At 44.6% G+C, this 21,355-nt stretch overlaps 1 protein-coding gene across 3 annotated transcripts in view; it reads right to left on the reverse strand.

Moving 5' to 3' along the window:
- PTPRN2 (protein tyrosine phosphatase receptor type N2) overlaps positions 1-21,355 on the reverse strand; it is a 655,793-nt gene that overhangs the window by 102,983 nt on the left and 531,455 nt on the right. For 2 of the 3 annotated variants that reach the window (XM_061468000.1, XM_061467999.1), the window contains one exon: positions 5,765-5,977. The exons of the other annotated variant lie outside the window; for it this stretch is intronic. In XM_061468000.1, coding sequence (XP_061323984.1) covers positions 5,765-5,977 — 213 coding nt within the window. The remainder of the gene's footprint in view (positions 1-5,764; positions 5,978-21,355) is intronic. 3 annotated transcript variants of the gene reach the window in all.

The following is a 21,355-nucleotide window of genomic DNA, read 5'->3' on the forward strand; positions in this document are numbered from 1 at the left end:
CAAAAACCTAAATAAACCAAACCAAACCAACATTATGAAAAGTTAAATTTGTATTTGTAAACATTCTGGTTTGCCTCATTCTGCTTTGGCCATCCACTGACTTCACAGAAGTGTTTTAAACATACGGTAAATTCTTGTCACCTTAAAATGCTCCCCACTTCTTTTTCCTTTCCCATCATTCCTATGTATACTATAGCACAGTATATTTTGTACATTGTCAAAACTGTCTCACCTTGAAGTACAGTGATTTATGTAACAACATTACACACAATGTATTTGCAGGTTCCTGAGAATTTATTTTAAGACGAAATTCTAATTAAAGATAGAGAAAATTGTTCATATAATACACAATAACCAGACTTAAATGGATGAGAACACCTCTTCTTATACACAGACCTCCCCGTGTATGCTTTATTAGAAACAATTACAGTTTGTCCTATTGCTTCACATAGTCACCCAAGATTGTATTTCTTTTTTTCTCTTTTAATAAGGATGCAGGAAAAGAAAAGATTAAAACTCCGTTGTCTTTTGTTTTCCCAGAAGAAAACACAAGTAGAGCCCTTCCTAGCATTCAGCCTTAAGGCAAAATTTTCATCTATCAAAAATGCTTACTAATTGTATTCCTTATGAAATGTTTACTAAATACTCATGTACTGAATACACCTTGTCCTCAGTGATATCTTTTTTGCTGAAGTGTAGGAGGGTCCTTGAAAATGAAGTTTTACATACATAAGAGGTAATACTTCATGGTACTGATTATCTCCAGTTTACCAGCTTTTTTGGTCCAAATTTTGATGTCAATTGGAAAATTACTGAAAACTTGACAACAAGAACAGCAAAATTTTCCTTTTTTCCATTTTTCCATTTCACTTCACAAAAAACAATTTCCTAAGGAGTTGATATACAGTATTACTATAACATTAAGGTCTAATACTATAATAACAAGTTTGCTTGTGAAAGTTACTCTACAGTGTAAAAGCCATATTAGAGGTAGTGAATTATCTGTGTTTAAACACACAAAGCAGGCATGATGATTAAGTAGAGAGTATGTTTCCAGTGGATTCTTTCAGTTGCAGCCTTTTAAAATATTTGCAGCAAAATATTTATTGTAATTGTGGTAAATACTGTGCTCTTAACATCTCTAATAAAAAATAACAGCAGGATCAAGTCTATAAAAGCACAGAGAAGTTCTTGGTGGCTTTGAATCCAGAAGGATCATGTAATTAATAAGACTGTATCTGACAAAGGAATATATAATTTATATATAATGTAATACATGTGATAATGTAGAATTTAACATATAATTTACAATTATATGCCTGCCAAACCAGGTTATTTGAACAAATTTTTAAAACAGCTGATGATGCAATCCAGCTGCACTGACAGCACATGGCTCATGTAACCTGAAATACTTCAGGCAGTTTAAGAACAAACTTCATTGTAGACTGGTTGTGGCTTACTGACTTTTTAAAGGAACCTCTTTTGGTGAAGATGAAGGAAAATTAAAAAGAACATTATTGGTATAAAATATTAAACCATAGGTTTTCTGAAGCCAGTTTCAGTGCATTTTAACTTTTGCTTTTAAATTTCATTATGGGCAACATTATGCTGAGCACTATCAGTGATGCAGAAGACCATGCTCATAGGAAAGTTCTGCAGCTCAAAGTACAAAATATGTTGATGATTTAATATCTTGCACAACCTAGCGTTCCCCACATGGGGGTCAAATGCCAGGGTTCAGTTGGACTCACAAATACATCACCCTGAATCAAACAGAGCACCCCTAAATAGTAGCAGTCACTAACACACACTCATTACATTAATAAATTGCTCACTAATGGGAGCAGTGACAAGTAAGATGTGCACCTAGTGGCCCTGTTTGCAGACCGCCCCCTGATGTCTGCATACCCGCTTCTCTCTGGGTTATGTTCTAAGGGTTTCAAAGTGCGTGAAGAAAATCTGCTCAGTGTTGTGAAATAAATCAGAGAGTGGCTGCTGAAAATTCCTAGAACGCTTCTGCCCTAATCTGCTGGACCAGAGAGGGGGCTTGCAGAATGCTAAACCTGCTTTTCAAAGAAGATCAAAGCAATATGAGCAACAATTAAAAACATGGGTGCAGGTGCACGCATGCACAGGGGCAATGCGGAGGCAGCAAGAACCTCTTTTTAGTCATCCCTGAGTGGCTAACACTGACTTATCTAATCATTACACGTGTGATTTGAAAGGGTGGGAGACGTGCTTGTAAGGTACACAAAAATTGTCTGCCTTGATGTATAAAATGTGTTTTATGAACGTACAATGTTTTATAAGATACACTGTTTCCATGAATTTTGAAAAGCTCCTTAGCTGCTAATTAAACCATCCCATAATTTTGTTGTTTAGTGATTCAAAGATCAGTGAAGTTGCAATTGTGCATCTGCTCTTCTTAGTGGTACTGAGTCTTTCCACAGAGTTTAGTCTCCCAGAGCTCACTTTAACATGCTGAAGGCCAGCTGCTTGCCTTACCGAGCACCTGAAGAGCCAGATACCTCTTCAAGCAGTATTGGGACATTTGACAGCTCATCAAGGCCACTGCAGAGATTTTATTTGCCTGCTTGCAAGTTTTAAATGGTATTTGCTGTCCTGCCTAAGTTTGGTCACTTCTACATGCACTTACACAAGAAATACTCATGTTAGTAGGTAGGCATGCTCACACAAGGACTGCTCATGCTAGCAGGGGAGTGCCCAAGGGAGGGTGACATTGCATGACAGTCGCTACACCTCTGGTGCAGGGGGAAACTTAGTAGCCAACCTGCTATTTCCCTGACTATACTGTGCATCTGTTTTCCCCTTCTCAAGCTGGTATTTCACTGCACAGATGAGAAGGGGGGAAGGGGAAGATGGGGAGGAAAAGAGGGAAAAAAGAAAAAAGAAAAGCAGCTGTGGGAAAAAAACTCTTCAAAGTTCACAGCGTGACTAAGGAAGGAGTGAAACCCTGAATGAACTCTCTTGGCTGAACTGGGTTAGGATGAAAAATGCTTCTGCTAAATGTTGAAAATTTAGGTCAGTCTTGTTTATGTGAAGATACAAACCACTGACATTTTGAGAAGCATGTGAATCAACGTAATATTTCAGCGTTCCCTCTGAATCACACTGGGCCACCAGGCCCTTTCATACCCACCAATTTCTCCCCCTTCAAATAAGAAAAAAAATAAATCTGAATTGTCACTTAAGCTGTAAGCAGCAACGTATTTGAGTATTGCGCTTTAAAGTCTAGTGGCAGCAGCTGCTGAAATGTTTCATATTTTTAAAATACACTGAGTTAACCGAGTACATACTTGGGAAACATTTAGCAGAAGGGAACAAAGTAGGTACAATTTTGAAAGCTATCTGCTTTTTTCTTCTCCCATATTAATATGGGTTACATTATTCCCCCATGAGTACCAGAGAAGATGTGGAAAAAGATAATTGATGCTTTTCTGAGACCTAATTGATGTTATCCAAAACATGCATCATACCAGATATCCATTACATTTAACACAGCTCAACATAAGGCGATTTTGACGATGCGAATAGGGCTCAATCCTACTTCTCTTCAAATCCACATGAATAGTTTATTATACACAGAATGAGCCTCAGTGATTCATTTTGATAAAATGCTACTTAGCAGCATCAAAACTGCCTGAGTATTTTGTCTGCCTATACTGGGGCCTCCTACTGCTGCCATTGAAACAAATGGCAAAATTCCCATTTATTTCCACGGGAGGAGAGCCAAGCCCTTAGAAACCTTTGTAGTTAAGGAAAAACATTTTTCCTCCCACTCATGACTACAGTTACCCTGAAAAACCAATGGAAATGGTTAAAAAGTCAGGTGGTCAGGACTGGGCCCAAAGGTCAGGAACAAAGAATATTAATACAGTCATGCTATTGAAATACTGAGCAGCATCCTCAAAGCATTGTTGTTGTTTTAAACAGAAAATGCCACTCTCAGATCTAACCAAGAAGATTTTAAAATATATATAAATCTGGGAAGAAGATATGAAGCACACATTTCATTTAGTGTCTGGATTATGGATTCTTATTAAACAAACCAGAGCTCATTATAAAATCAATATCAACCACTATACTCCCAGGAGAAATGGCAAAAAAGGTCACTCCAAGAAATTCAAACAATTTTCCTGCTGGAAGGGCACGATTTTAATTACAGATACTATTAATTAGAGCTGTCAGTAGGAAGATTGTCCTGTTAATTATCACAAATTCAGTTTCAAGTGTGATTTTGGAACCTGGAGGGCTTTTTTTTTTTTTTTTTAAATTATGAATTCTTGTACTCACATTTAACAGAAGAAAAATACCTATCCCTTCTGCGGTTTAAATAAGCCAACAGCAAGTTCCATATTGAAATCAAACAAAAATATTTATGGCCACAGCCTCTTTGGCCAACAAAACTGATCTGACAAACTGCTGGTTTGTTCACACTTCATCCTGCAGGACACTCCTTTTTTTTTTTTTTTTCCAATGGAAATGCTCTCTCTCTCTTGCTCTGTAAGTCAGTAAATTTAAAGACGTGAAGTAATTTAAAGATTTAGGTTTGTTTTTTTTTTAAAGTAAACATTCCATTTAAACTGAAAACCAAAGCTATTCACAAAGATACTACATGTGACAGAAACATTCATGTTTATCATTATGTACTAAAATCTCCCTTGACTCAGCTTGTGGAGATGTACTTAATACATCACCTCTTTAACGTGCAAGAGGTACAGACAGACCCAAACTTCACAAGGAAATATGAGTTTATTCCTGTATGACTCCCAGCTGCCAATTTGAAGCTACCTCAGCTCCAGAATACAGCAAGGCCACAATGTCTGATGCTAAGCAGAACAAGAAGGTAAAATAAAGCTTGACAGTAGAGTGCCATTAGCAGGACCCTACAAGTGCACAGCACACACGGATACTAGAGCAACAACATTTACACATTCTTGAATTCTTTTTCCTGGTCACACTCCAAGTATTTTGGGATACCAGACCAGGGTTCTGTGGTTTAAGACCGTAACACATGCATTACCACACCAGTAATACACCAAGAAATAAGTGCCATGATCTAAAACAAACTTTGGGAAGATGCAGAGTGTCTCTCCACCCAACACTTTTGAAAGTGAAAGAGAAAGCCTGAGGTTTCTGATTTATTTCAGGAAATCTGAGAGCAGTGCTCCCATATTACTGGGTACACACATCTGCTACCATTGTTCTCCCAGAACCAGTCCTGGTTTACCTCCCCATCTATCAGCATTAGATTTCATTTATCTGAATAATGGCAGAAGGTGGCAACAGATCGGGTCAAAGGCTCTTTTCATATCAGACCCTGAAGAACTCGATTACTCAAAAAGAGAGACATCTTCAGATAACGGTGCAATCCATTCCTCATAAATGTTAAAGATTTTTTGTTATTACTAGTGGCAGGGGTAGCAGATTACGGATATTAATGTTATTTTTTTCAGAGAATTTCAATGGCGAGGGCTTTTTTTTTTTTTTAATGCTTCTAATTAGGCACGAATTTACAGCAACTCCCAAAATAGCCAAGATTAATATCCAGCAGTAAAAAGCTGCTACAGTGAATCCGCGGGAATACGACTGGCGCGGGGCGGGGGAAGCAACATAGGGAACAAACACACTCCCTCGGTTCCCAGTGGAAAAGGGTCCCCTCGGGCTCTGCCGGGAGTCCTGGGGGCGCAGGGCCGGAGGAGGGGGAGGAAGAGAAGGAGGAAGAGAAGACCTCGGTCCTTACCTGATAAGCAGCGGTAGCGTCGGAGCCGGCGTCACCCCCAAGGGCCGAGAGCTTCTCCTTCAGGCGGCGGTGGGCGCGGTGCCGGAGGCAGTAAGCGACCCCCGAGGCCGCCAGGACCCCGGCGATGCAAGCGAGGGAGAGGAGGGTGAGGAGAAGGAATTTGGCGGACTCTGCCTCTTCCCTGTGCTGCGGGAGCGGCGGGACGTTGTTTTTCTGCAGGGGAGGAGAGAGAGGCAGCGCCTGAGTTGCGCGGTCGCGGAGAAGCGCGGAGCCCCCTTCGGGGGGAAGCACCGGGCAGCGCTAACTTTGAGCCAGGGATGGAAGCAAACGGAGGGGCAGGGACAGCAGTGCGGACATGCCCCCCTCCATCCCATCCCCTCTCCGCCCCGCGGCGTGCATTTAACTACCGAAAGGCGGAGGCGGGCGCGCTGGCTGCGCGCAAGCACAGCGGCGCGCCCCGCAGCTCCGTATCCAGGGCCAGGAGCTGCCAGGGAAAATCCCTTTTATTTTTTTCTTTTGAGTGAAAAATAAAACACGGAACGAGGAGAGAAAAAAGAAAGTAGGTGGCGGTCTTTCCTTTTGTCTGGTGTAGAAGGAAAAGGATTTAAAAAAAAAGCCCGATAGTTCCAAACTCCTCCAGATTGCTATTTTTTTTTTTTTCGGCAATAGGAGAGAATCTTTCTTGTGCATTTCACTCGTCTCCATGTGCTAAAAAGTTGTACAATAATTTCCCCTCATTAGCTTCATTATAAGCTATATTAGCAACAATTAAAAACGCAACATGAAAATGAAAAGACCAGGCGCGCAAATTGCAGCAAGACTCATTTGGCCTGCATTCCCCCTTTCACAATTACCAGGGAAATGAATTGAAAAGCACGCCCCTGCCTCAGTCCTGGTTGCTACAAGATGAGAACAATTAGCAAACTCCTTTCCACCACCTAATTTCGCGTGGTAACAAAATGGATTTTTCCCCATGAATGCCTAGCCGGCCTATTCATTATCTCTCCTCTATTAGTAATTTTCTGCTCCGTATTCAGCTAGCCAGCTCTTAATTTCCTCCTGTCTTGCAGTGTACACAGTGGCTCTTATGTCAGGCCCGGTCCATTTTTATCTTGTAATCATAAAGGCCACCAAAGCAATTATCGCTGGTCTTGACTGTAAAAGCTTGTCATTAATTAGCCTCCTTGCCTTCAGTGCTGCGGATTAGCCGGGGCTGAGGCTGAGTTAATGGAAATGCAGGTTCAGGAAGGCTCTCGGATTTTCTTGCCTGGATGCGCCCGGCAGAGGAGGAGGATTGCCGGGTTTGTAAACCCCGGGCGGCGGGGGGGCGGGTGCGGAACTCGCCGAGGCCGGGCATGGGCCGCCCGCCTCCGCGCCCGCGCAGCCACCACTGGACCCGCCGCCTCTCTCCTTCCTCCCTCCCCTAAACCGCGGCCGGCCCCTCCTCCAAATCCCAACAGCCACCAGGAGAACGGGGCTGCCCCCACCCCAGCTCCTCCGCCCAGCCCCGGGGGGCTTCGGGGCCGCCTCCCCGCATCCTCCCCATTACTCTTCACGGCCCCAGCCAAGTACCTGCCCCAGTCGCACCGGGCAGCGGTCCCAGCCCGCACCGGGCGGGGGGAAAGGGACTGGGGAGGTGGCAGCACCGACGGCCGCCGCCGCCCGCTCGCAGCTCCCGCCGCCTCGACCCTGGGGGCCCGGGGGGTAAAGGGCTGCTGCGCTCTGCCATTAGCATCTTCGTGAAAGGCCGCTGGCCCCGTGGGGCCAGAGGTCGCAATCTGCATCTAAAAAGGCAGCTCCATCCAAAGTGCCGGCGCCCCCTCCCCAAGCGCTGCGCCCCGGGACGTTAATCCGCTTCGCCGCGGTGTTTGGCCTCCCATCACAGAGGCAGGGACAAGTCCCCGTTCCCCCTCCCCGGCACCCCCGGACCCCCCGCGGGCCGGCCCTGCTCTCCGGGCGGCCCGAGCCGTCCCCCACTGCCTCCTTCTCCCGCCTTTGCCCGGGGGCGCCCAGGCGCACCGCTGCCCGCAAGGAAGAGTCTGGCGGGAGCAGTTTCGGGCGCTGCTCCTGAATCTCTCGATTCTCTGTTTTCGCAACCACGGTTTTAAACGATTTTCCTTTTCCCGTTGCCGTGTGAAAGAGCCGCACAAGCACCCGGGGAACGGGCTATGCGAGGGAAACAATGAAAATGATGGGAGCGAAGTGCTGTCAAATGCCCCGAGTAAACACGGGGGAGAGAAAAGAGAGCGCTGGCCTTTCTCCCCTCTTTAGTTACAGAGGTTTTTGATGTTGCTTCCAACTTTGCCCCACAGTTTTCCCCACACAGCCGGGGTACCGGCCGCGGAGCTGGCTGCCCTTAACAAAAGATGCTTTTGCCGAGATGCCCCGCCCGTCCCCAGCGCTGCACCCGGTAACGTGAAACGCGGGAAAGAGTTAGGAACCTTCCGTGGGGTATTTGGCATTGCTTACACCTCGGTAAGCGTCTTCCGTGGGGAGCGAGTGTAGCTGTGTCCCCAGTGATGGGCTCCAGGCCGTCGAGGGCTCGCAAAATCCCCGCACGTGTGGGATGACCAGCATCAACGCCTGCCCGACCCTCCGTGCCCTGGGAGGTGATGGCGACCCCGCAGAGGGAGAGAAGGGGTGAAGGGCCACCGCCGCAGCCTGTGCGGCCGCCCGCGCTACCCGCCCCGTCGGAGCGGCTGATAGGGAAGGGTGAGGGGCTCTGCCGCGGGGCCGCCGGCCTTTATCCCCGCTCCTTCCACTCCCCGCACTCCCCGCTTCTCGGGGAAGCACCTCCGGAGCCGCAGCCGTCGGGGCCCGGAGAGAAACGCTCTCCCCTCCCTGCCTTCGGGCGGAATTAGTACTTAGGGGCACGCCGGCTAGCCCCCTCGCGCACACACCCCAGCCCCCACCACCCTCCCGGCTCCCGGCAAATACGCTGGCACTGGTGACTGCGGGTAAGCCTCTGACTAAAGCCGACGGCGAAGCCCCGCCACCCGGCTCCGGGCTCTCACCGGCGGCGATCCCGGGCTCCGGGCTGGAGATCCTCGGCGCCGCGGAGGGCAGCGGGGCACACCCCCCCTCCAGACGCGCCCCATCAGGAAACAGCCCCCACTGCCCCCAACTCAGCTGGAGAAACCCACTGCCCTTTTATCCTGCCGGATATCTGACCAAACACCGAATTAGGAAACGTGTAAAAATTAATGCGACGAGTTAGTCACCAGCCCCCTGCTTCTTGCCCCCTTCCCTTCCCCAGCCAGGAGCACAGGTTTCCCCACCTCAACTAAACCCCTGATTCTTCTCTGCAGTAAGGCCCCAGCCTGAAACGGATCCCAGGGTTAATTAGAGGCGTCCTGTCAGACTTGACTTCAAATTGAAAGAAAAATGTTTAAATATTTATGAATTTGACATTTACAGTCGGATGTCTTTTAAAGCAGAGCACCTCTCCTTGTGCTGGCTGGGGCTGCCATGGTGCCTTTTCCTGGGGTGGAAGGGGAACAATAGCTATTGCATAACAAGAAAAACAAATCACCTTCCCCCTCCTCAACCCCAAGGCTTAACAAATAAATAGACCACATAAACTACACATAATTAAATATTAAACTCAGCTACATGTAACTATGCATTTTTAAAACTTTATGTAGTAGAATATATTGACACTTCTCTGAATGATTGTCTCATTGGAAAATTGTGTAGTATCAGAGTCCCAGTGAAGGAAAACAACGAATTCCTAAATTATGGCTTAGGAAGTGACTCTAACAGAGGATTTGGAGATGTTCAGCCAGTCTTTACTTGCTTTGAAATACCCTGGTCTGAGCTTAAATGCTAGGAGGCAAAGATTTACCCTGTCTCAGAACAGCATTACACCTACTACTTACACTCAACAGTGTTTGTCTTGAAGTACGCCACTTCTATGGAGGTTTGTGGTTGGGGGTTGTTCCGGTTTTTGTTTTGGTTTTTTGTTTGTGGGGTTTTTTAAGAAGGAAGAAAAAATGCTTCAGGTCTGATCTCGTGCAGGCTTTCCCAGTCCCTCGACAGAACACATTCTATATACACCCAAAAGTGAGTCAGTAACTAGAGCAGCCATAACACTGGAGTCACAAATCACTGTTCTAATCAAAGACAGCGTCCCGCTCCACGGTGTCATCCCATGATGCAGCATAACAGCCGACATTTCAAACAAATCCCAGGCAAATGTCAGTAAATATTTAATGTACGCTTTCATGTAAATAAGTTCTCACACCTATGTGGCAAGTGTGGGAGAAAGTCTTTGTAAGAGCAGAGAGGAGCTCCCCATGCAGTGATGCGAAAGCTCACCTTCCAGATGCCTCAGCAGAATTACACTTCATTATTTCCTTTAGGACATGGGGCCTGATTCTGGTCCTTGCTGAAGCAAAACTCTAACTGAAGTTGAGGTTTTGTTTTGCTTCATAAATTTAAAAAGGTATTTCTGATTTACAACCCACTTTGACTGTTACTTCACCTGACCTCGCTTCTAGCTTACAAAGGAAAAATCACTGCAATTCATTTTTAAACAACTTGACATTTTAATTTTTGGCAATTTTTTGTACTTTTGTGATTTTTAAATTTATATTACACAGTCTTGTTTCTGAGCGATAATAAAAAAATGCAAATTTCTTAGTAAACACTGGCAAAAAGAGGAACTTCTGAATATGATTTGTTTCAAAATATTAGAATGGTAAAAAACTCAAGAGGTGCTATTTTTAATTTGAAATTCACTATAGAATCTAATAAATGAGAGAAGTGAGGCGGAAATAATCATGTATTAATTCTGTGCCTTACAAAATCTTTTCAGAAGCTATTATCAGAGCAAGAGGCATTGTGGTTTGGATTCAGGGTGGGAGAAATCCTTTGTGCAACTGAAAGCTATTGTTCCTCTGTGCAGATGAAATTGTACTTGCAAATCTGCCATTCAAGGAAGGGAAAAAAGTACCTAGGCAGAAGAAAAGAATTCTACAAGAAAATAATTATTCTTAAAAATAAACTTCACTAAAATAAGTTTTAGTTCATTGGGTTTTTTGATTTTATTTTTTTTTTTTTAGAGGATCCTTTGCTGTGTCACAGCCACTGACATTAAAACAAGCCAGAAAGGATATATGCATTATTTCCTTAATACAGAAAGCATGGAGAAAGGGATGTGTGTGGGTGTGTATGGATATATATATGATATGTATTTTTATATATACACACACATCAGTGTGTGTCTGCTTCCTTAAATAAATCTAAACTTAAGATCACTTCTAGTAATTTTCCTCTATAAGGTTACCTCAGAGATAGGTTGAGATACATTAGGTTGGTTAAGTTTTGATAGGTTACTAGGAAACCAAACACTTTACATCAGGAGGAGCCTGGCTACCCTAACCTGCCCCCAGGAAACATACAGATATGACTTTTTCCCCTTAGCAAAATAAGAAAGCAAACAGAAGGGAAAGCAGCGTCTCCCTTGGTTTTGGTTCCTGCTTCTCCTTCCCTGCTTTGCGCTCCAGGTCAGGTTAGGCTGGGGCAGCAGGGCCTGGGGATGTTCACCTTCTGTGCATAGAATGTTCCTTGCGTTCGGCACAGCACTCCTGAACTGTGCAGTCTGGGCTACTTGTTAGTGGTTTAAGGTACCATCTTTAGAGTTAGTAAGAGATTTCTGGGGCTGCTATCCCCTGCCTCCCTCTTCAGCCCTCTCTGAAAACTCACTTGATGCCAGGATCACTTTCAGCAGACATCAGTTCATAACCTGAAATGAGGTCAATTTAACGCTTTTACTCAGGAGGATGAAACTGGATGGGAAGATACTTTTTGCTTCTTTTAGGGGTCGGAAAGATTAGACAAATTGATAAACACAAAAGGCAGATGGATTTCTGGGAGCTGCAGCTTATTTAAATCACTGAGAAAGGTCACTGCAAGAGCCACAGATCTATTCATCTGTAGGGGTACAATGATCTTTCCACAACCTTCAACACCACAAAGCACTCTGGAGCGTCTCTATACCTTTTAGTAGGATTAATACTGTGAACAATGACTGAATACAATCAAGAATTCAGCGAGTTCAAAGATCCCTTGATCAATGGTAGATATTTTTTTCTGGCTTCCTAAAGGCAAACAGAACTGAAGTTTGTGGTTAGAGTTACAAGAAATTGTAGCTATTATCCTGAATCCCACTACAAGGTGATGCTGAAAGTCCAAGATGTCCAAGAATCTCAGAGAAGTTTATGGTGCAGAAAGAATAAGGTTGGAAAGAGGAAATTTAAAGAGCTTCAAGATTATCCTTAGGATCTGGGTATTCTTTTAAGTCAGTTTTTAGTTAAAGACTACAGAACAAAAGCCTACAGCATCACTGAGATGCTGTAGGGATAACACACAACTCAGGAAACTGGACAGCTGCATCCACATGCCTGTGGAGGAGGTAGGTGAGTTGGAGATGGAGGAGCATAGCCTGTCCTGCCCAAAGCCGAACAGGAAGCCTCTGGGGTGGCAGCAAGAAGAGGAGGGCATGGAGGCACCACCACAGTGAAGAAACTTCTATTCCCATCTCTAAGGACTCAGAAGCAACCAGAGGAAAGCAGAATGGGAGCACCAGGAAGTGGGTTTCCTCCTCTGCCGAGACTTTATGAGCCAGAGTGAAACAGATAAATAGAGGGACTCAGCTTGTCCAAGTCACAAAGTGTCGGAGCCTGAGCCAAGAGGACGGTCAGCGATAGCCAAGCTCAATCGAGTATCTTCAGCAAGCAAGAGAAATACAAGCCGTAGTGCCAGCGCTGATCTAATGCTGATGCTGAAGGCACATAATTTAGCGATTAGATAAAGCGCCCTTAGAGTCGAGTGCCAACAAGCCGGCCTCCTCTCTGTACCGCGCTTGCGGAGCTGCAGACCCTGCTAGAGGGCTCTGTCCGGGTCCGCTGCTCCGAAGCCTCCCCGGCCCGGGGATGGGGCTCCGGCGGCAGCCATCGTGCCCCCGCCTTGGGAGGGGGGGGGGGGGGGGGTTGGGGGGCCTGTCCCCGGGGCCCGGATCTGGCAGCAGGACGAGGAGAGAGAGAAGGGCCCCTCCCGTCCGCTCGTCTCCTGTCAGACGGACCCGAGTCCGGCTCGGCACCGCTCAGGGAAACCCGGCGCACCGCTTGGCCGGGGGCTCCCGGTGCTTTCGGAGGCGCGGCCGCCGGGCGGGGAGGGGGCGAAGCGCCTCTCCGTATCTCTCTCCCTTGCGCACCTCTCGCCGCCCGCGCTGCTTCGCGGAGACCCGGACCAGTCTGGACCGATGGGGAAGGCTGGGGGGGGAATGCGGCAGCAGCGGGTGCTCCCCTTCCCGCCTCCCCCATCCAGCTCCTCTTTCCATCGCCGCGCACACAGCCCCAGCCTGGCCGCCCCGAAGGACGGTGCTCCCCCTCCCCGTCCTCCGCCGCATTTACCTGCTGCCATGGCGCCGCAGTCGGCGAGCGGGACGGGCTCCTCCCCGGGAGGGCTCAGCGCACCTCGGTGGGCTCTAGCAATCCTCCTCCGGTGCCAAAACTTCCCCCTCTCCCCCCCATCCCCTCCTCAGTGGAGACAAAGACGGCGGCAGGCACAAGCGCTCCTCGCAGCCCGCGGCCGTCTCCCTGCGGGGTGGGGGGAGCCGGTGGCCCCCGCGGGGCGCGGGCGAGGGCGGTGGATGCCGGCGCGCCCCGGCGCTGCCCTCCTTATATCGGGCCGCTCGCAGCCCCTGCCGGCTGCCGCACATGGCCCATCCACCGGTTGCTATAGCGATGCCTCCCCTCCACATGTTGCTGGCAGCAATTGGCTAAGGAGGTCTGGGCTGCTGAGAAGCCCTTCGCCGGAGTGAGGCGATGAATGGACACAGGCTGTGTCACTCATTTGGAAAAGCTGTTTGGGGTTTCTGTTGTGGATGCGTGTGAGGTTTTTTTGGGTTGCATTTTTTTTTCATTGTTGTTGTTGATTTTGACTATCCCCTCCCTTTTTTTCTTTTTCTTTTCCTTCTAATTTCCTTCCCCCCCCCCCTTCTTTTTGTTGCCACTCTTGCAAGATGGAAGCAGAGGATACAATGACGGAAAGCCAAAAATAAAATCAAACAAGGACAGCAAGGGAAACCTAAAGATCATTTGCATGACATTACAGCAAAGAAGCCCACAACGTTTTTTCCTGAAAAGCTTTTCCTCCGTGAAGAAACCAAAACCGAACAACCCATATACGGGCAAGCAAAGGACGACCAAACTTTTTCCCTCCCGTCCTTGTTCTCCCAATAACACACGAAACTGGGAAGAAGCCGTGTGCTGCAGCCAGCCACGGGACAGTCCCGGAGCTCGGCTAGAATAAATCACGGCAGGTACAGCTGAGAGCGGGGCCGGTGCAGGCGAGCGGGGCCGCGCTGTGCCTGGCGCTGCACAGCCCCAAGTCCCGGTTAAAGCCGCTTTTCCGCGCAGGTGCCTGGGGCAGCACAGAGCCCTATAACGAAACGGACCCCGGAGTCTTCGCCGCCTCCCCCAAATTACAGCATGCCGTAGGCAAATACGCTGCGGGAGCACTCCGGAGGCATCTGCCCGCGGCGTGCCCCAGCGGTGGAGAGGGACGAGAACCGGGAGGGGGTGTGGTGGTTGCCGAGTGCGGGTGACAGGTCCTTGGGAGGCACCCCCCAACCCACAGCGCCCGATGAAGCTCCCTCCCGCTTCCCTCTTCCCATTGTTTTCGGTTGCCACTACGGCTGGGGATGGCGGCCAGGGCCGAGCCGGTCCTCTTCGGTACAGGGGTGAGGCAACCCCCTTCTTTCCCTTTCCCTTCCTGCCCCACGTGTTCGGGCGGCGGCAGCCCCCGCGCGGCCCCCCGGGCAAAACTCTCGAGAGATCTGTAAACTGGGGAGGGGGAGCTGCCCCTCGCACCCCCCGCGACGGTATCTCCCCGCCCATTTCCCAGCCGCGGGGCTGCCCCGCCTGGACGATACGGAGGCGACGGCATGTGGGGTTGGGATGGGATGGCCAGGCCGGACCCTCCCCCACAGCCCCGCCGCCCCGGCAGCCGTCGGGGGCATTGCCCGCTGCAGCCCGCCCGGCTCCAGAGGGAGCAGGCGGCTCGCCCCATCGCCCTCCGCGGCTGTCCCGGTGACCCGGCAGCAGCAGGGCCGTGTAGATGTTCCTTTTATTCCCTTCTTCTTCTTCACCTTCTTCCCCTCGCCCCCGACCGTAGTCATCCTCCCGGCGCCTCGGTAAGCCTGTCCGGGAAGTCAAGGAAGGGGAAGGACAGCCTGTGTCTTCAGAGCATCCCCTCCCTCCCCCGGAGCGGCACCTCACTTAAACCTATAGGACAGCACCAAAAATGTCATCACCACCCACCGCACCGGGCCGTCCTGCCGCGCTTAGAAAGCGCAGAGTAGTTGTGCCACAGGGTCACAAACACACACCCGCACCTCCTCTTCACCTTCCAGGGTGAGGAAGATGCTGTCTACACCAACCCCGTTTCTGAGAATAAAACTGGGAGAAGAGGTAGTCTGCACGCTCCTACCTGGCTTCCCCCTGCTCGTGGGAAATCCTTCACGTTCCCATAGATTAACGCAAACCTGGCATCTCTAAACATTTAATCAGCTACACATTTAGTGCACAGTATCAACTTATTACTTTGTCAGCCTGATAGCACCATTCTTCAACTAATATTACCGTGCCCCGCTACGAGCCCCAGCCTACGTAATTTGCTAGCTAACCTGTATTACTTGAAAGATAAATGAACCCACCATGAGATTTCATTAAAGGGACACGTGTGTTTGCATATTGATCCTTCTAATGAACTGAAACTGATAAATACTTCCATTAGCTTTGTAGCTGGTGTTTCTTATTTACAAATATATTAATTATGACTTCCTGGGCAAATATCGCATCTTTTCAGAACTGTCAGGTGCTGAACAGGCTGAACATGAAATTGACTGGCTAAATAGCAAGAGATAGCAAACTACTATTTAAAATAAGCAATTTTTAAACAGCTAAGTGTTGAGAAATTTGTACTGAAATTTAAAATAATATTCATTTTTTTAATGCAAATTTAATTACTTTTGTCACATGCTAAATAAAACCTTTGAAGGGATGGCAAATATCTGTGAGGGTTATGACACAGGGAAGAAGTTTTTAAACAGAGATTATTTAATGTGCTATTCATTAAAAATGTAGGACATGATGCCAGATCAAATAAATAATTATCAATAGTTTACTAATTCCAAGTTTAGAAACTGTTCTTAAAGTTTTCATAGTATTGTTACTCACAGCCCATATTCGTGAATGAACTTATTTGTACTTGATAAAACCTCATTTTCAATTGAATAACTTAAATTTACTGATCTAACTACATTTTCTTATATGATTTAATGCATTTGTACATGGGAAAACAAAACCCTCCTGACATCAGCAGCATTTTATTATAGAAGTTCTAGGAAGTTTCATGTCTTTTTCTTGGAAAACATTTGAAATAAAAAATAAAAATTACTTTGAGACAGTTTCTCTGAGTTTAGCACACCTAAAATACCAGCATTTTGAAGATTTTTGTTAACATTCACCCAGGTTCAAGAGCTGTATCTAAGCTAAACCTAAACTCAAAATATTCTGAATCTTGCAATTTTGGTGAGAATGCTTCTGAAACATACTTCCAGTTTGCACAGAACAAAACTCTTCTCTGGGAACCAGCAATGTTCATAAGGACTTTTTAAAAATCTGTTCATAACTGGGAGCTGAAAACTACACTGGCCTTTTTGCCTTCAATTCTGACTACAGATCTGTCTGCAATTTTGTGTTTAGTAACTTCGTTCTGCAAATGCATGTGCAATGTATAGCACGAAACTGGTTTTCAATTCTTTTAAAGGATGTATGATAAAGCTACAACACCATTTAATCTCACTTGTTGTTTTGTTTAAAAGTTTTATCTAATATCCTTTAGAGTCTTGCTCCTTAAATACAAATCCAAGTAAGTTGCAGAGGATTTTCCACAGATTTTCTGTCCACTAGGATCTTAAGATCAAAATTGAATTTCCTTCACTCCTATGACCAGAAAGCCTTTTCTAAATATTAACTTCCTATATACATTTTTTCAATTTACCTTAACTTTAAGAATACACATATTAAGAAAGAGACAAGAGCCCTCACGTCTTGAAAACACCACCTGTCTTATAAATAAACCCAACCCCTATGACCATAACTTGAAAATGGACTGATCAGTATTTTAACCACTAGATTGCAGTGAGTTTTACGTCTTATATTCTCATGCTCATCTGTGAAGATCAACACCAGACTCTTTCTACTTCCAAGTAAATTCTAGAGCTCTTAGCTTTATTAAGAAAATGATTTCATTCTGGCTAAGATTTGAATCTAATTAATCTGTCTTACAGTTTAAAAATGATAACTGAATTCAAGCTGCATACTATTCTTCAGAGACAGCTTAAAATATTAATTAAGTAAAGAGTGCATTTTCCATTTATTTTAATTACATTAATACAGCTTCAATAAATAAAATAGTTCTATGCTTCATCAAATCAAACAAACTGGAATGCAAATTTTTCTGTTGATCAGTTCTCAGTTCACATTGGCCTTTTTGACTGTTTATTTTTAAGTAATAAAGAGATACAGAAATATTTAGGGGTTCCCATTAGTGAAATAGGGTCCAGGTGCCTGAAAAGGTCAGCTCAGCCTTCTAGGAGGCTGATACAGCCCCCTAAAAGTGGCATTCTGATAGCATATTGCTTATAAGGGTAATCAGTGATATAAACCTGGATGCCTTTATAGACATTTTTAAATAAATGAAAATTTTCCTTTGTTACATTTTTCTCAGGTAAATTTAGAAAACCTATTAGATCTCTCTGATCTTACTTGCCTGTGGTGCTTACTGATCCGCAGACAAAATATTACAGGACAACTGGATGAACTGTGTTTTTAACATTCAATTTAATTAAACTGATGTGTTCTAGATTTGCAGGTGAACCTCTTTCTGGAGATTAACCATGGACCAAGACAGAAGCAGTCTTGTTATGTCAAAAAAAAAAAAAAAAAAGGTGTCATTCTGCCTAATTCAGTAATAATTCTATTGTTCAAACATCTGAGCAGCAGCAGCAGCTGAAGAAAAACTAAATATTGAAGGAAAAGTTTTAAAATACCTCGGGAGTCACAGCAAGTGTTTTGAAACATGTGCTATGTATATTACAGAATGTTTTGAGTCTCTTTGTAATTTGGGGCCAAATCCTGCCTACCTCAATCTGAGAAATTTATTATAAATCAACAGCACTAATCAGAATAGCAACCAGAACACAACAGTAAATGTTTTCAGGTCAGGCTCTATGTAAATCAAAATCTCACAATAAAATACTTGCAATATTGAAAACATAATTGCTTTGTGATTAGGTTTATATTCACAGAATATCGATAAAAATATTAATTTAACATGAAGCTAGATACCATTATTATGAAGCTTGATCAAGAAGCTTCTATAAAAATGCCAACTCAACACCTGTTTAATGGTAAAACATTTTGAGAAATGCAGGATTTTACACTGTGATCTTGTTATAACAAAATGTGATTATCATTGAAGTGCTGAACTTATTTTACGCATCAGTACTATACGTGCACAGAATTCAGAGAGCTCTTAGGTATCAGTTTTCTCTACTGTAACATCAGCAGATTCGTTTTGTTAAAGTGCTATTTTAATACTGTTGTGAAAAGGGTATTTATTTTTTCTTTCCTGAGATGAAAACAAACTCATACAGTTTACATGTGAAAAAGTATTTTCAGAATAGTAGCCAGTGCTGCAAATCTGTATAAGATCTGAAATTAAGACATGTTTTTTTCTGCCCTTGACACAAATATTGCTCTTTCTATCTTATCTTCTAATGCTGGTAGCCTCAGGACAAACACAGATTACATTAGAAAATTGTCCTTCATTATATTGATCGAAATTCACTTCCAACCTACCTGAATCTGATGTTAGATCATTTTTATTAGTTTTAAATTGTTTTCATTATAAACTTAAAATAACAAATGCTTTTATAAATAAAGTTTTAAATCAGATGGTTTACAAAGTTCTATTGTGCTTTGTACAGTCCCACTGAGTTTCTTTTTGCACCAACCTCTCATTTCTGACTGCAGAGAAAGACCACCTTTGTGGAAAATTCAGCAATGCCTCTCATGAAAACATATTCAGGTGGCATTTAAGTTGGTATACAAAGTTTCAATAAATGTCAGAATTACAGAGTACTGTCTGACTAACTAAAGTTCATGTACTGATAACACTCCACTTCCTTTAGGATTTCTAGTTGATGCTACCATAGCTATAGGGTGTCCAATAAGGGTCTTGTTTTTATGTTGTGAAACATTAAACCTTTTCACAGAAAGGGTGGAATCTGGACAGCATTAGCAATATCATCAGTAATACTGGTCCTGTAGCTCGGCTTTAATGGATAATTTGGCAAAGATGGCAGACACCCAGTAAAATCCTTCTTATACTTTCACTGTATGTAATAAGGACACCACCCACAATTCCACCACAATTCCTTATTTTAGAAAAGGATTTGCCAGGGATTTCCTCTTCTTTTTTAAGTCCTACTTAAGAAATGATAAAATGCCCCTGGACCGGAAGCAGGCCCTTGGTCAGTGAAGCAAGTAGGCACTATATGCATGGAATTTTTAATATAACTTAGACTCCTGAAAATATGAACACTTACCAAAAAGATAAAGATGATCCTGACACCAAAAAGGGAAAGAAGACTCTGACACTTTTAGGAAGGAGAATAGAGACTAAATAACTTTCAGAGAGTCTCTTTTCTTTTCTGAGTCATACAGCATTCAAGAACATGGGAAAATTTGCCTTTTCTGGCTATAGAAACAGGAAGGTGACTACTTCAGTTTATGCAGCCACAAGCTGTAAAACCTGGATAACTACTCACGTGTGATAGCATGCTAAAATGAGTGCATCACACAGTCATTTTAAAAATATGTGCTTTCGATTTATGCCTTCAAATTACATATGAAATCAGAAAGATTGTACTTACCCTGTTTTACATGTAATGAAGCACGCACACACACACTTGTTAGATTTTTTCAATCAATTTCAAAACAAAGTTCTATAGATTTATAATTCCATTCAAACCAGTAAGACTTCAGAGTTGCTGCTTTACTGACAAAGTCATGTCAATCTGCACTAACCGTAGGTATGGTCTTTATGCTTTTACCTGTAGTCAGACACTTGGTGTTTGAAGTGATTATCACTGAAGTCACATTTTTTTAAGTGGAAGAGCAGAAATGGTGCTGATTTATAGGAACAGAAGCTTTCACCCTTAAACACTGGCCTTACAAGTGGCACCGAGAGCTATGTCCACATGCCTGTCACTGGATTCCCATAAATTTGGCAGGGTCGTACCAGAGCTTGGTAAGACACACACTGACAAGTCCCTCATGTAAAGCTAATTGCAGAGGGAAAGTCAGAGTTTCTGAAAAGATCTTCTGTTTATCACTGCTTTGTGATTTCCTCAGGCTTTTGAAAACATAGACCTTCTTGCCTCTTCCTTCCTTTTACTCACTCTGTGTATGTTAACTTTGTTCAAGCTGTCTCAAAGAAAATCTCAAAGATTTTTCTTAATTCAATGTCAAGTTTTAAATTGACAGTAATGCTAATGATACAGCCCTTTCAAATGCAGAGCTCAGGAACATATAGGAGTTCACTGTCCCAAACTATGTATAGAATTTAGTTTTCCACAATGAATTAGATACTCTCCAGCATAGCTGCTTTTAAGTTTTATGAGTTATGTTTCTTTCTGAATTCAAGGAAATTAAGGAGAAACAGTACTTATGGAAAAAATTCCTCTAGAAGTCCTTTCAGCCTCCCTCTGATCCTGTCTCTGGAGCTCTTGAAGGTCCCATGGAGATCTCAGGATGAACTTTCAGCATACTAAGGGAAGAGTTGCAGGTTTGGTGCTGGAATCAATTGCAACTCTCTCTCTCAGACTCCAGGAGAAGAATGCCACCATCAAAGCTTACACCTTTCATAGAATCATAGAATCGTTAGGGTTGGAAAGGACCTAAAGATCATCTAGTTCCAACCCCCTGCCGTGGGCAGGGACACCTTACGCTAAATCATATCACCCAAGGCCTCGTCCAACCTGGCCTTGAACACTACCAGGGATGGAGCATTCACAACTTCCCTGGGCAACCCATTCCAGTGCCTCACCACCCTAACAGGAAAGAATTTCCTCCTTATATCCAACCTAAACTTCCCCTGTTTAAGTTTTAACCCGTTACCGCTTGTCCTGTTACTACAGTCTCTAATGAAGAGTCCCTCTCCAGCATCCCTATAGGCCCCCTTCAAGATCCTGGAAGGCTGCTATGATTTTCCTACTACTTAGCTTTTCTTGTAGGACAAAATCACACAAGGGCCTGACTTTACAGAAAAAAGGAAACTATGCCTTAAAGTATTGCATTGTTTAAAACATGAATGTACTGAAAGTTTCAAGAGTTATGATAATTAACAGAAACATTCTGCTGTTCAGCTCTTCAAGAAAATGAAGCAGATGCTGTTGATAAAAAACATGCTAAGGCATTAAGGTCCTTATGTCATTAACACACTACTTTAAATATT

Source organism: Pezoporus flaviventris, unplaced genomic scaffold (genome assembly GCF_033815535.1).
Source record: "Pezoporus flaviventris isolate CSIRO_AGI_PZ_B2104156 unplaced genomic scaffold, CSIRO_AGI_Pfla_v1 ptg000047l, whole genome shotgun sequence".
Taxonomy (NCBI): Eukaryota; Metazoa; Chordata; class Aves; order Psittaciformes; family Psittacidae; genus Pezoporus; species Pezoporus flaviventris.